This window comes from Panthera tigris, chromosome A3, assembly GCF_018350195.1.
Source record: "Panthera tigris isolate Pti1 chromosome A3, P.tigris_Pti1_mat1.1, whole genome shotgun sequence".
Lineage (NCBI taxonomy): Eukaryota > Metazoa > Chordata > Mammalia > Carnivora > Felidae > Panthera > Panthera tigris.
The window spans coordinates 82,293,679-82,306,877 of NC_056662.1; the positions used below are offsets into that span (position 1 = coordinate 82,293,679).

The window sequence follows — 13,199 nt, forward strand, 5'->3', positions numbered from 1 at the left end:
GGGGCGCCAGATGACCAGCTAATCCTGAGGCAGCCTGATGGGCCCAAGGGAGCCGGGAGGACTCTTGGACCTTGCCCCCTTTCTCAATCCCAAAAAGGAAGGTGAGCAGAGGTATGAGCACGAGGCCAGGACTGGTTCAGTCCTTGCATCACATGACCGTAGTCAAGTGATAGTTATTGTTACTTACCCCTTCTACAGTTCAGCTACTCAACTGTGAGCAAATGAATGATAGGAGGCATATGCCTTATGGGGGGGCGGGGGCATGAGGGTCAGGTAAGATTTCGGTCCCTGATGCGGCTCTGGAGGTGACTTCCCAGTTTTTTCTCACTTAAAAAAAAAAAATCGTTAACAATTTATTCAAGGTGTCACAAGTAAATACACACACACTGTCCTGGCAGAGAATAACTTGTTTTCTTAATTCAGTTCTATTTCAGAGCAACCCGATTAGTCCTTTACCATCAAACTTCTTGAAAACATGTTTTACATTGAATGTTCTTACTTCCTCCATGCTGGCTCTTCACCCCACTATAATAATCTATAATCTTTATGCCTCTCGTACTCTAAACAGCTTTCACATTCTGTATTAATCTCTTAATTACTAATCTTTACGAATTCTCTCCTCTTCCTTTCCAATTTCCAGAATCTCCTGTTGTTTTTCACCCCTGCCTGTGGCTTGGAAGAGTTAAAACTAAAAGGGCCCCTCGACATGTCTTTTTAAGGCCCCTACTCGGTTCTCCAGAGAGGAGCTGAGGCCTTCCTCTGTGACCCTTAAAAGACCCCACACTTTATTTTCTCCAGAGGACTGTCACTTTTGAGCATCCAAAGAATCCACATGGAAGGGAAAGTGGGCCAAACATCACTCTGAGGAGACCGGGGGTCTTGCCGTCTTAACCATTGTTAGCAGTGAGAAACGGTCTACCAAACTCCACACATACCCACCCGAGGTTCCGCAGGAACTGGTGGAAAATACCTCACAAGCAGCGCAGCTGTTCCCTCTGAGGAGCACGCGTGGGGGAGGCCAGGCCTGGGAAGAGGGGGTGTTCCCGGGGCTGTGACACACAGCATTCCTTTCCCTTGAAGCATCCAAGCCCGAGAAGCTGCAGTCTCCCCCGGGGAATATGACATAGCCACGGCCGGGAAGGGCCTCACCAAAACAGCAGCGTCCACGCGTCCTTCTCCAGAGGAAACCCCTTCCCGGCCTGTGTGCGAGAACTCTCGCATGTGCCAAGGCTCTACCGCCCCTCCCACCCTTCTGCCAGACAAATACCCCAAAGTCAACGGTCTGATAGGATGTGTTTATATTTACATGGTACATCTTAAAGCAATGGCTACATTGGTCATACATATTAGAAACCATAAAAAAAAGTTAAGAACTAAAATGTACATCATACACTTGTATATATATTTTTTACACAGAGGTAAAAAGGCTTATTATAAAAAAATCAATACAACAGGTTTTTTTTTAGTATACAGGTGAAGAATGAATTATGCTTCAGGCACTTTAATTTGTTAATGTGAGCAAATAGCTGGGGGGTGGGGGGTGGTCAGAGGAAGCTTCCAAACAAATCTTTTGGTTAATGTTTTGTTACCACAGATACAAAAATAAAATCTGAATAATTTCTCTCAAATGATTGACGTCAGTATGGCAAAGCTGACTGGGAAAATACTCCACACTGTTCAGCTGCAGTGTGGCAATTAGAAACGTATTTACATAAATGTCCCCGTGGCTGTCCTTGTGCCCTTAACCGCTGCCTTCACAAACCAAAACGTATACGCGAAGTAAGATTCACTAGCATAACTCTTCAAAAGGGTGGAAAAGGACCAGGGGTAAAAAAGATAGAAACAACAAGTAAATAGAGACTACAAACAAAAAGTGGCGGGGACATGTGTATTCTTACTGAAATAAATAGGGGCACTCGGAACTGAGGTCTAACAAAACATACGTTAGTGTTGTGCTTTGTAGAGAGGAGACCTTGAGAAAGGCCCTGAGGAAATACCTCAGGATTGGAGAGTGGGGGGCAATGGCCTCTCGACAGCATCTGGAGGCTGGCTGAAGGTTTTCTAGATGTTTTCCAGACTGGGAAGCAGTTCTTTTTTCTTCCATCACCAGACTGACAGCTCTCTGCAACTTTTCCAAACTGTAAGGCCACACCGTTCACTCCAACCTATGAAAATGTCTACCAACTAACTCGTAAGCACACTGGGTATTTACATCGACGATCTGACTAAAGAAAGGCGGCGGGTGCTCAGATGAGCTGAAAATGTTCCATGAAGGTAAGCATGGCTCGTACTTTCCCAATATGATTGGCAGACTGGAAAAAAGTCTCTTTCCTTGAAGACCGATGCCCTGTGTGCAACAGAGAAGGGATGGGGGAAGCAGAGACACAGCAGGCTCTGCCCTGAGCTGGCAACTACCACAGGAAGATCATGGCGGGAAGAACGGCCAACTTTGACAAGCCTGTCCCTTGTGGTCTCCATGACGTTCTGATTGTACTATGCTAGGTACCACTCACTCTTCACTTTTCTTTCTGCGACAAGATTTGGCTACTCCTTGCAACAGACTAGAAAAATACTCTTTTCCAGCTAATTAGAAGCCTCCTACATGGCAAGGTGACAGGTAGACCCAGACTGCTGACCTAACCATCTGTGCACCCAAATTGGCAAGTCTGGGTTTTTGAGATGCAGGAGAAAGACACTTAGGCATTGGAAGGGTTTTTACATATGGCCTTGTTTTTTTTTCCCCCAAGTATAAACAAAGCATTTGGTGATGTGAGATTCCGTCCAGGATGAAAACAAGAACAGAAACCCACTAACAAAATGCAACCCACCACTCTTCAAATTTATGACATTTAAAATTTCCCCCCATTAAGAGAAAATAGCCAGTGGGGGTGTGGGAGGAAGCTCCTAATTTTCTTTACCACAACTTCAGTGTTTCACAACTGGAACTCTTTGGAGAACACTGGTTTGTGTGTGAATAGTCTATCTTGTTTGCAAAACAATGAGCAGAACTTCATTAGTGTTTTCTTCTAATATTGCTAAATTTTTAGAAGTGGTGGTGACACAGTTTTAAAAAGTTCTACTTTAGGGGTAACTGGGGAAGCTCAGACAAACCTGAAATCCCCTTTTTCTACCCCTGGTCTAAGAGGATGCAATGCAGTTTATGGAATTTCCTGATTCACACAAGTTAATCTGAAGTTAAGGCTCAATTCTCATTGTTGTGGGTGAATGTTTTGCATCAGTAAATAATTGTCAGGTTTTTAGGGGGAGGGCACAGGAAATGTTTATGGGCTCCAAATAGAAACTGCAGCTTACTTGGCAAATTTGGGTTTACAAAAGTTAAAGCGATCTTGTTTTGTGGTAGACGTTTGTTAACTAGCTCACCTCCTATACATAATCTGACTGCAGGTTACAATACTTCCGGTAGGGTTTCATCATTCTGACGTTACCTATCTGCAGGAATCCGCTGCTCCTTGGCAACCGGCAAGCCGACCCGTGAGAAAGATCTCCTGGAAAACCAACTACAAAACCCACCCCAAATCAGCAGTTCTGACTGCAGGTGCCTTTGCGCTGGAAGAGGTGGGTAGGAAAGACATGAAATCAACACATGTATAAGACAGTTAGCTTGATTACAGATTGGTAATAGTACACAAGTGTCTGTGCGGAGGTTCCTTTCCTTAGAACACCGTGTGCCTGCGTGTATGGGTGTGTGGTTGACACAGAGTGGGTGGCTGGTGGGGGCTGCGTGGGGAGAGGGGAAAGTGCAGAGTTCACCAGGCGGGCTCCCCAGGCTGGAATAGCGCCTCAAGGTACCAGGGAGCAAGAAAGAAGGTGAGAGTATGTCAGAGACAAGTTCCCCTGTGGCTGTGGGAGGAGGAAGGGAGGGAGGGAAACCGAGTCACACGGCCGCTTTGTGCTTCCCCCCGCAGCACCTGCACATCACCCCGCAGTGGTAGCAGGCCCGCAGGGGCAGGTAACAGCACATACAGGGGGCCAGAAAAGACAAGGCAATAAGAGCCATCCACCGGAGGCAAAACTTCTCGTCGCTAGTATCGCACGAGCACGGGTCTGTATAGTCTCCCTCGGGGTCCGACATACAGTGATAGAGCATGCTGTCCGCACACCACATACAGCTCACCCGGCGGATGCAAGTTCTCACAGAGTCGGGCGCGTCCTGACAGTGGCCCCTCCGGTTTTCCTCGTGGTTGAACATGTCCCTGCAGTACTCGCACCGGGAGCGCTCGCCGTCCTCCTTCCGCCTCCGGGACTTGCCCCGGGACGGCTGGGTCTTGATCACGCCGCCCCCGCGCCCTTTGGGGTCCTCGCCAAGACCGAAGTCCGAGGAGTCCACATAGGGGTAATTGTAGTCGTGCTTGGGGACCTCGCCCTTGGCGAACCGCACGTAGGAGTCGGCGTCCTCCGAGGCGTCGGGGGATTTGCCCCGCACTGGCGCGTGCCGGTAGTCCTCGTAGCCGGTCAGCCAGATCTTCTCCCTGGGGTTGATGCGCACAATCTCCTCGTCGTCGTCCGGGAAGCTCACCTGGCGGTAAGGCCTTGGCATCGGCTGCCCGGGGGGGAAAAGGAGACATGGTTGTATAGCCGCGCCGAAAAGAAAAAAAACGCTCCACTAGGTACCTTTCGCCTTGACGAAGACATTTCTGGAAGAAACTCACTGCTCCTATAACTACTGAACATCCCCTGGGTTGAAGGTGTATTTCAAATTGTGATCCTTGATCCATTCCTGGGTCAGGAGATCTTTTTTCCCTTTTGTAGAAGTACTACCATAGAGGGGGGAAAGTGTGCGTATTGGAAAAAATGCACTCTGAATTTTCGACAGCTAAACACACCTAGCTCAAGAAGCAGAACTTGAGAGACCTCCCTAGGACACTGCCCCTCTCCCTTGAGTTCCCTTCTATGCCTCAGGGGTGGGAGGACCACTATCCTGATTTCTAACAGATTAGTTTCACCTGTTACTGTACAGTGTGTTCTTTTCTAAGACCTGCTTTTTTCCCAATGAAACAAAAACACTGGAGTGCACTGCATGTTACAAGGGTAGCATATGTGGGTTATCTGTGTGTAGGGAATATATGCATTCCAGGTCACAATACAAGATGCATTTTGCACTGTGGGTCATGTTCAAAATAGCAAAAAGGGATAGTAGCAGCTATGATACAAGTACCTTGTCATCTGGTTGGAAAATATAGAAAGGGTAGGAGTGCCGATCTGGAGGCGGACTGCCTGGGTTTGAATCCCACCAGGATCTCACAGATGGTCCAGAGCAAGCTGGAATGTGAGCTCAGGCGAGCTGGACCCGAGAGCCACGCTCCCCTGTTTTCAAAGCCCTCATATCTGCATTCTCCCCCCAGGGTGACACCGGCATCTCTGTGGGTCGCTAAGGCTGCCTCCCCCGGAGCACCCTCGTTGTGGCAGTGTGAGATCTTCTACTCCTGAGGTCCTCCGAACGGCTCTGAGGGAGCTCACCAGAGTAAAGCCGCAGACTCAGATTCTCTCTCAGCACAGGGCTACCTCGAGAATGACGAGAATCTGTGCAGCGTGCACACAACTGTCAACAGGATGCGGCTGACACCTGTTGCCATTACCGTGATTAGAATATTGCCACAGAATTTATCTCATGGCAATTACATTTATCCATCACTCCCACCAGACTGTGAGCTCCTAGAGGGCAGGGGCCATGCCTCACACATGTTGCCTAATTCCTGTTAGGTTCTTGACAGTTTCGCAGAAAACCACAATCTTAGATTAATAAAAACAAATCTTGGGAGCAGAAATAGATTTTGCTAATTATTTTGTGAAGTAAGGTGATTCAAAGGGTCAATTCCCCTCTCTAGCTACATAATGTGATTTTGTCTTTTATATGTATATATTATATAAATGTTTATTTTTGAGAGAGCAGGAGAGGGGCAGAGAGGGAGACAGAGGATCTGAAGTGGGCTCTGTGCTGAGAGCCCGATGCAGGGCTTGAACCCACAAACCGTGAGACCATGACTTGAGCCCAAGTCGGATGCTTAACTGACTGAGCCACACAGGCACCTCTGCCCCTCTCCTGCTTGTGTTCTCTCTCAAAAATACATAAACGTTAAAATTTTTTTTAATGCCAAAATATTAGGAAGCACACAAAATTTAGAGTCTTATAAATCTAGCTTTATGTTAAAAAAAAAAAAAAAAAAAAAACTAAACCAAAACAACCCTGTGCTCCCTTTTTCTTTCCAAAGCACACCGGTGGCCACATCACCCCCACAGGCACCAGTCCACGCCCCACAGTTTGGGAGGCTGCTCTGCCAAACAGCCGCTTGGTAAATATTTGTTGAATTACTGAATGCCAGACTCCAGCTACATCCCCCCAAGCAAGCCTGGGCCTGTAACCCGCGATGCCAGGGTGCCTGAGCCAAGCGGACAGCATTCTTTAGTCCCGATCCTGGCTCTGGGCTTTCACACAAAGCCAGGAAGCCCTCTGGACAGAGGAACTCAGGAGATAGCATAGCCCCGTGGAGAACCCACGCCTGCATTTGAGACTTGTTCCATCAAGGACTTTCTCTCTCTAAACCTCAGCCTTCTCTTCCATCAACCTGGGATGCCCAGGACCTGCCCTGTGGGATAATTTGTGAGGACTCAATGAGATTAAGCACACGGAAGGTTTAGCAAGGGGTCTGGCACACAGAAAACTAAGGACGAGCTGCTGTGACCACCGTCAATACGGGGAACAGAGAAGGCCTGGGCTTGAGCAGCGGGCTACATGGAAGGAGGAAGAGGCTGTTCCAGATCAGGAACCATCCACCCCATGCCCTCAAAGGAACCAGACTGCCGCGCACCTGTTCGAGGTGATAGTGGTCCGTGGGGTATGGGTCATGGAGGTGGCCCAGGGTGTAAATCCTCCGGTGCTCACAGGATGTGGGAGAGGAGATTGTCCGAGTAGGTTGTTCCCTCTTCTGGGAGGAATTAGAAGAACTGTCTGTAGCTGTCTGTTTAGAGGGAGGTAACCAAGAGTTAATTAAAATGAAAACAAAAACCAAACCCACATACCAAAACCTAACACGCCGTCTACCCCCCACTCTGGTGTCTTGCCGGACTTCCCGAAATCTGGAGTTTATCTTGGCTGTGGGAAGCACCAGGACCCCTGAAGGGCCAGATTGTCTAAACATGATGTGGCTGGCTCAAGGGGCAGAGAAAGCCAGCCACCAAGACCCTGGAAAAGTTGGGTTTGTTTTCTCAAATGTGGGAGCAGCCACCAGGCTTTGGGGAAAGGGCTCACTACATCAGGCCTCCCGTGGGTACATCCCAGTTTGATCAAGAACGGTTACACCACTGGTAGCCCTGGCTGCAAGGGACTGTGGTGAGCAGAGGAGATGCATATAAGCCAAGATCAAACCCAAATGTTTCTGTGCGGAGCTGATCCTGGCAAAGTGTCAGAAATAAGGCTACCTCAAGGGTATCGTAGGCACTGGCTTTCCAGGAAGAGATGTTGTAATCTCTGCGTTGAAGGCAAGCCTTGAGGGTCACTGTAAGCTGGAAGTGACAAAGACAGCTGCACAGAGAATGCAGGCCCCTCTCTTTTGGACCTGAGTGCAGAACTCCTCTCCTGGTAGAGACGAGTTCAGATTGGATCCTCTGGGACAGGGTCTTTGGAAGGTGATGGATCTGATGGACGGTGGCCACCACCTTTAAAACCAAGAATCCTCAGAACCACCCACCCGCCCTCGGCATCCTTCGAGTCACAGATCCTTTTCTTCCCCAAACCAATGAAAAGGTTTTCCTTGTATCTAGGTGTCCTATTTTTGGCAAGTATCGACGAACTCCTTCCTGGCTCTCATTTCTCAATCTTATATTCCCCTTGTCTCATTTGCTTATTTCTTTTTTTACACCCTCTCCCCCAACTTATTGAGTAACAAATGCCCAGAAAAATGGGACAAGTATTTAGGACAAAGACACCCATATTCCCATTATGCAGCACAACTACGTTAATTTTGAAAACTTAGTGGACATGTGTGGCATCCCTTTGGCAACCCAACCCTCCTGATTTTTTTTCTCCAATTCTGTTTGGTCCAAGTGAGACAGAGCTGATGCCCGTTTCTGATCCCTCCATCCAGAGTGACTAATTCAGGTATGGCTACACGGTCCTCTCTGAGGTTAATATGGAGATTTTTCATGGAGAGGTCAGAAAAGATGCTGTCTTTTTCTCTGAAGTTAAGATCTAAGGGTCCTAAAAGCCTGGAACCCTGGCCAGGGCACAGGGAAAGCACCTTCCAGGGAGGAAGTGAAGCAAAACTAAGAGAAGGCAGCCCCTCCACCCTCTCCCAGAGCCATCTGAGCTTGGATCCAGTCGAGGCTGCAGCCTGCGATCTACCCTAGGGTGTCCCAATGGTGTGGGCCGATTCCCTTTGGTAACTGAAGCCCAGATGCGTGGGATTCATCACTTGGGTGTGCTTTCCCCTCACTTTTGGCTCCTCCGTGGCAGTTCCGCCCGCATCCCACTCCTGCCTGTGTCCGGCCCTCACTCCTCTCCACAGCAGTGCAAGAGGAACCGGGCACGCAGCGTCTGCTCCTTCTCTGCTCTGCCTCTTGGGAGCCACCTGCCTGGCAAACAGCACGTACTGGCAACCACTCTGGGGACTGTGCGGCCTGCTTGGAGGCCAAGGGCCAACCCACTGTGGGAGGCTTTGGAGGTCCAGCGCCCGTGCCTGGTGGGGCAGGTCTGTTTGATCGAGAGGTCCCAGCCCGAGACGTCTGCTTCCCGCAGATGTCAGCCAGGACTGGCATCCTCACTCATTAAGGGTCTCCTGTCTTTTTTTTCCCCCTCAGTAGTTCAGAACTTGGGGAAGAATTGCTATTTACTCCTCAAATCCCAGCAACTGAAAGAAACCAAACTGACGCGCAAGGAGTTTTGACTCTCTTCTGGAGTCTGTCTTGTCTTCGATCTCTCGACCCGCTCTTTCTTCACGTCTTCAGAGGTACCGACCGAACACACAGGGGAGGGGGTTGTGGACCAGACACAACAATAAAGCAAAGAGCTCTTAGTCGTCTCAGACCGTGCAAGTGCATACAGTGTGCCAGACCCTGGTGACACGGGGGCACGGGTACAGGTGGAATACTGTCTCCACGTCACAGGCCGGAAAACAGACTCTCAGAGACCATGGCGGGGCAGCCACTGCAGAGCAGGACTGAAATGTGGCCCCTGATCAGCAAGCCCAGTGGGATTTCAGTACACAACACTGCGGCTTCTCAAGTTCACCCAAGTCTTTTCCAATGCCTACTCTGAGAGGTGTTTTACTGTGATTAACACAAGTACAATTTCTCCAAGTAAGAAGGTGCACCCTGCTTTACACAAACCCAGGAGATAAGGGGATGGATGGGGTCTCATAATACAAAGATTCTGAAGATCTCGATAAACACTTCCTGAATGAGTAGGTAAGGGCCCTTCAGGGTGATTCAAATCTCAAGAGTTAAATTCTTAACCAGCGCCCCAAACGACAGTCATCTCTTACGTTAGAAGCTACCCTCGTATCGAACACTGTAATATGCCCTCGGCATCGTGGTCACCTCTGTGTTAATCATCTGTTCACCCTCCTCCACCCTGTTTGCTGTGAACTATGTCCAGGTTAACAATGTGTAGAGAGTCATTCTGAGAAATGAGGCGTGCCCATGTTTTCCTAGCGCTCATTAGCTAACCAGATATGCCACCTTCTGATGCACCCAGCCTACCTCCCTAACCCTGAACAGCCTCTTCCCACTGCACAATCAAGTGCAAAGCTTCCTGGACATTATCAGAGAACGTGAGAATGAGCAAAGCCGTTAAATATCTCCTAATCTAATGGCGAATTCGTACGAGGGAGCAAGAAGGTTAGAAAGCTATGAAGTGTGTCCACAGTTCACTGCCTACTGCAGGCGGAGCTGACACCCATGCCTGGACTGCTCTGGGTGTGTCTGGACTCTGAGCAGGAGAGCATGCAAGAGAGCCTCCATTAAAGCCAAGGCTTATTCCACATCTGTACTATCAGACAAATCTTGCCATGCAGTGTGACCTACAAACAAAAGCAGTGAACTAGCAGGGCATCTCCAAGAAACAAGGGGGAAAAATCTTTTTTCCACATGCACTTCTTCTTTTATTAATCTTTTTTTAAAAAGGAAATATGAACTTAAAAAAATTTATTTATTTATTTATGGAGAGAGAGAGAGAGAGAGAGAGAGAGAGAGAACGAGCACAAGGGGTAGAAAGAGAGGGAGAGAGGGTGGAGCACGGGCAGGCTTCAGCTCACCCGATGCGGGGCTAGAACTCACGAACTGTGAGATCATGACCTGAGCTGAAGTCAGATGCTTAACTGACTGAACCACCCAGGTGCCCTATTAAGTAATCTCTATACCCAATGTGGGGCTTGAGCTCACGACCCTGAGATCAAATGTTGCCCGTTCTACCAACTGAGGCAGCCAGGCTCCCAGTCCCTGAACAGACTCTCCCATAACTCTTCTTGTGGCTTCCACACACACTGGAGAAAAGCCACCCACCTAAGCTATGCACACACACTCTCTCAAGCAAGACTCCTGAACATCTGTTATTTGTATGCACAAGCTAATGATACCTACCAACCTACCAATCTGACAGCTTCACCTTCAACTCATAAAGACTCTTGGGGCAGCTGGGTGGCTCAGTCAGTTAAGCGTCCGACTTCGGCTCAGGTCATGATCTCGCAGTCCGTGAGTTCGAGCTCCACATCAGCATCGGGCTCTGTGCTGACAGCTCAGAGCCTGGACCCTGTTTCAGATTCTGTGTCTCCCTCTTTCTCTGACCCTCCCCCATTCATGCTCTGCCTCTCTGTCTCAAAAATAAATAAACGTTAAAAAAAAAATTTAACATAAAGACTCTGATGTGCTTTAAACTCACCTTGCTCTCCAGGGGTTGTCTCTGTTGTGGGTTTGAGCTCAAGAAGAAAAAATGTGGAGGCTTCAACAGTAGGCTTCCCCACATCCAGGGACGGAGAGCCTTCTGTCCCACCCACTGTGGACGGGGAGGGCAGGCGCTGCTGCGGACTTGGGGAGGAGGGGTCCTATGCAACATGATACGGCGAGCATAACCACTGCCACCTGCAAATGTAGCCTCCAGAAAATCCTGCCTCTGGGTCTGGGTTGGACACTGAATCAGTGTCAATGCCCATTATTAAAAAGATGTTCCATTAAGAAGTTTGCAACCTAATATGAGGTACTGAACAATAGAAATGCAATTGAGTATTCTAATGCTGAATAATAAGGTCTCAGCTCAGGAAGACTGGATGTGAATTGTTCTCTAATTAAAAGTCATGCTAAATTTGTTCAAAGGAACAAGGTTTGTGGGGCCTGGTTCTAAAGCCCTCTAACAAGGCAGAAAGCTGAGATGACTTTGATAAGGAAGAAACTCGAAGGAACAGGGAGGTGAGAAAAGGGAGGTGGGGAGGATGGGAGCAAGAGTCAGAGGGTACTGAGATGAGCGGGTACTGCCAACCTTAAAATCAGGAAAATACAGACACGAGTGGCCTGATGGAATCCACCTTTGATAGTAAAGGCACCCATTCCTTGCCTGGAAGTTTCTTGGGTTTGGGCTGGGTGCTCTGTGGGATGTGGGTTCAGACATAACAGGGGGACACAGGCAGGGGCAAGGCCAGGTGGCTTCCCTTCTAGATGGGTGGACAAGTCAGAACTAGACTCAGAGGAAGAGAAAAAGAGGTTCAAGTTTACCAGTGAACATCTAATAAAATTCTTCAAAAAGAGCAAGCTTCCAATGGCCAGACTCTGAAGACCTACTTATTCAGTTATTTCCCATAATTCCCCAGAATTTTAACAACAAATGAGAGAAAAACACCAGAGCTTCAAAAGTTGGCACAGACTTTCCTTTTGCATAGCTGGCTTTAATGTTATGATATCTGAAAATAAATCAAAATCCGAAGTGCAAAAGATGCTGGGAGGAGGCTACCTGTTTCCCCAAGGTCAATGCTGCCCGGTTTGGGTGGAAATTGGACTGAATGGGGAAGGGAGACTAGAAGATGCATGTCTCATGTTAAACCTGTAGCTGGCTCTCTCCTACTGCACGGGCATATCTTATAAAAGGATTTCTTACTCTTGGAAACTTGGCTGTTCTTCCCTCTCCTTGGGTCTACCTGGAAGTTCTTAAAGAAGCACATGCATCTGTTCACATGCCCTGGGTCTGGGAATGAGCCTTCTTCATTTGGAAGGAGAACTTCTTTGACCAAGGGAAGCTCAAGAAAGGAAGGAGAGAAAGAACCAAGAAGCCAGAGCAGCTGAGGAGGCAGTCTGCTTAAATTACCCGTCCTAGGATGGAATCCTGGATGTTGACCAAGGGCTTTTTGGGGCATTCAGGGTGGGTCAGACTACGCATTTCAAAGTGAAACAAGTGTTTTCAAGGCTATGTGTATCCCTTCAACTCCCCTTGGATTTTCCTGCTAAATCTTTGTTTACCAAAGGGGGTAAGGGCAGAGCATAAAGGCAGCAGCAGTGGGCAAACAATGCCCGCAGGAGAGGAAAGATGTGCCTAAGGCAGGACTGTTCTTTCCTGGACACTTAGAACTACTAAGGGGCACTTGGAATGTCCTACTCAGTGTATCTATGACTATGAGAAGGTTGGCAACTGGCAATTTCCTTCTCCATCTTGGGGATGGAGACAATGGGGATGAAGCCCACCTTCAGTAAGGCAAACAAGTAGTCACTTCATCGTCCCTGTGTCCCCAGGAACACACGAGGTGATAGAAGCAAACACACAGCGCAAGGAGCCAACCCTACTCTGAGAAACCCCATCAGGAGGTTAGCAGGCTGACATGTTTTAAACAAGGCATAGAAAACAAAGGTTAAGAAATGCTTAAGAAGCCAGACCATGTCATCTGGAAATCATACAGCAACGTTAGGCACAAACTGCACCAAGAACTGATTCCAGGCCAGGTTAGGCCATAGGCGTTGGGCAAGTTGTTTAACTTCTCAGGGCCTCAGTTTCCTCATGTGTAAAATAAGGGGGGGGGGGCAATCAATGATCTCCAAGGTCTGTCTGAGCTCTAACAGTGTCATGAATAACCCTCCTTCCCTCCTCTTAAGAACATCCAAGGGGTTTGATGGAGACTGCTACTTAGCTCATTCGAGGGCCACAGGATTCCCTCAGATTCATTAAATAGCACTTCTGCCTTGTCTGTAGATGCTGCTGCTATTTTGCA

The 13,199-nt window shown here is 48.4% G+C and overlaps 1 protein-coding gene across 7 annotated transcripts in view; it reads right to left on the bottom strand.

Moving 5' to 3' along the window:
- Nucleotides 1–1,281: 1,281 nt before the first annotated feature.
- Nucleotides 1,282–13,199, bottom strand: part of SPRED2 (sprouty related EVH1 domain containing 2) — a 114,257-nt gene continuing 102,339 nt past the window's right edge. For all 7 annotated transcript variants that reach the window (XM_042981558.1, XM_007075341.2, XM_042981559.1 and 4 more), the window contains 2 exons: nt 6,828–6,977; nt 1,282–4,561 (listed from right to left, as the gene is read on the bottom strand). In XM_042981558.1, coding sequence (XP_042837492.1) covers nt 3,896–4,561; nt 6,828–6,977 — 816 coding nt within the window. In that variant the 3' untranslated portion in view covers nt 1,282–3,895. The remainder of the gene's footprint in view (nt 4,562–6,827; nt 6,978–13,199) is intronic.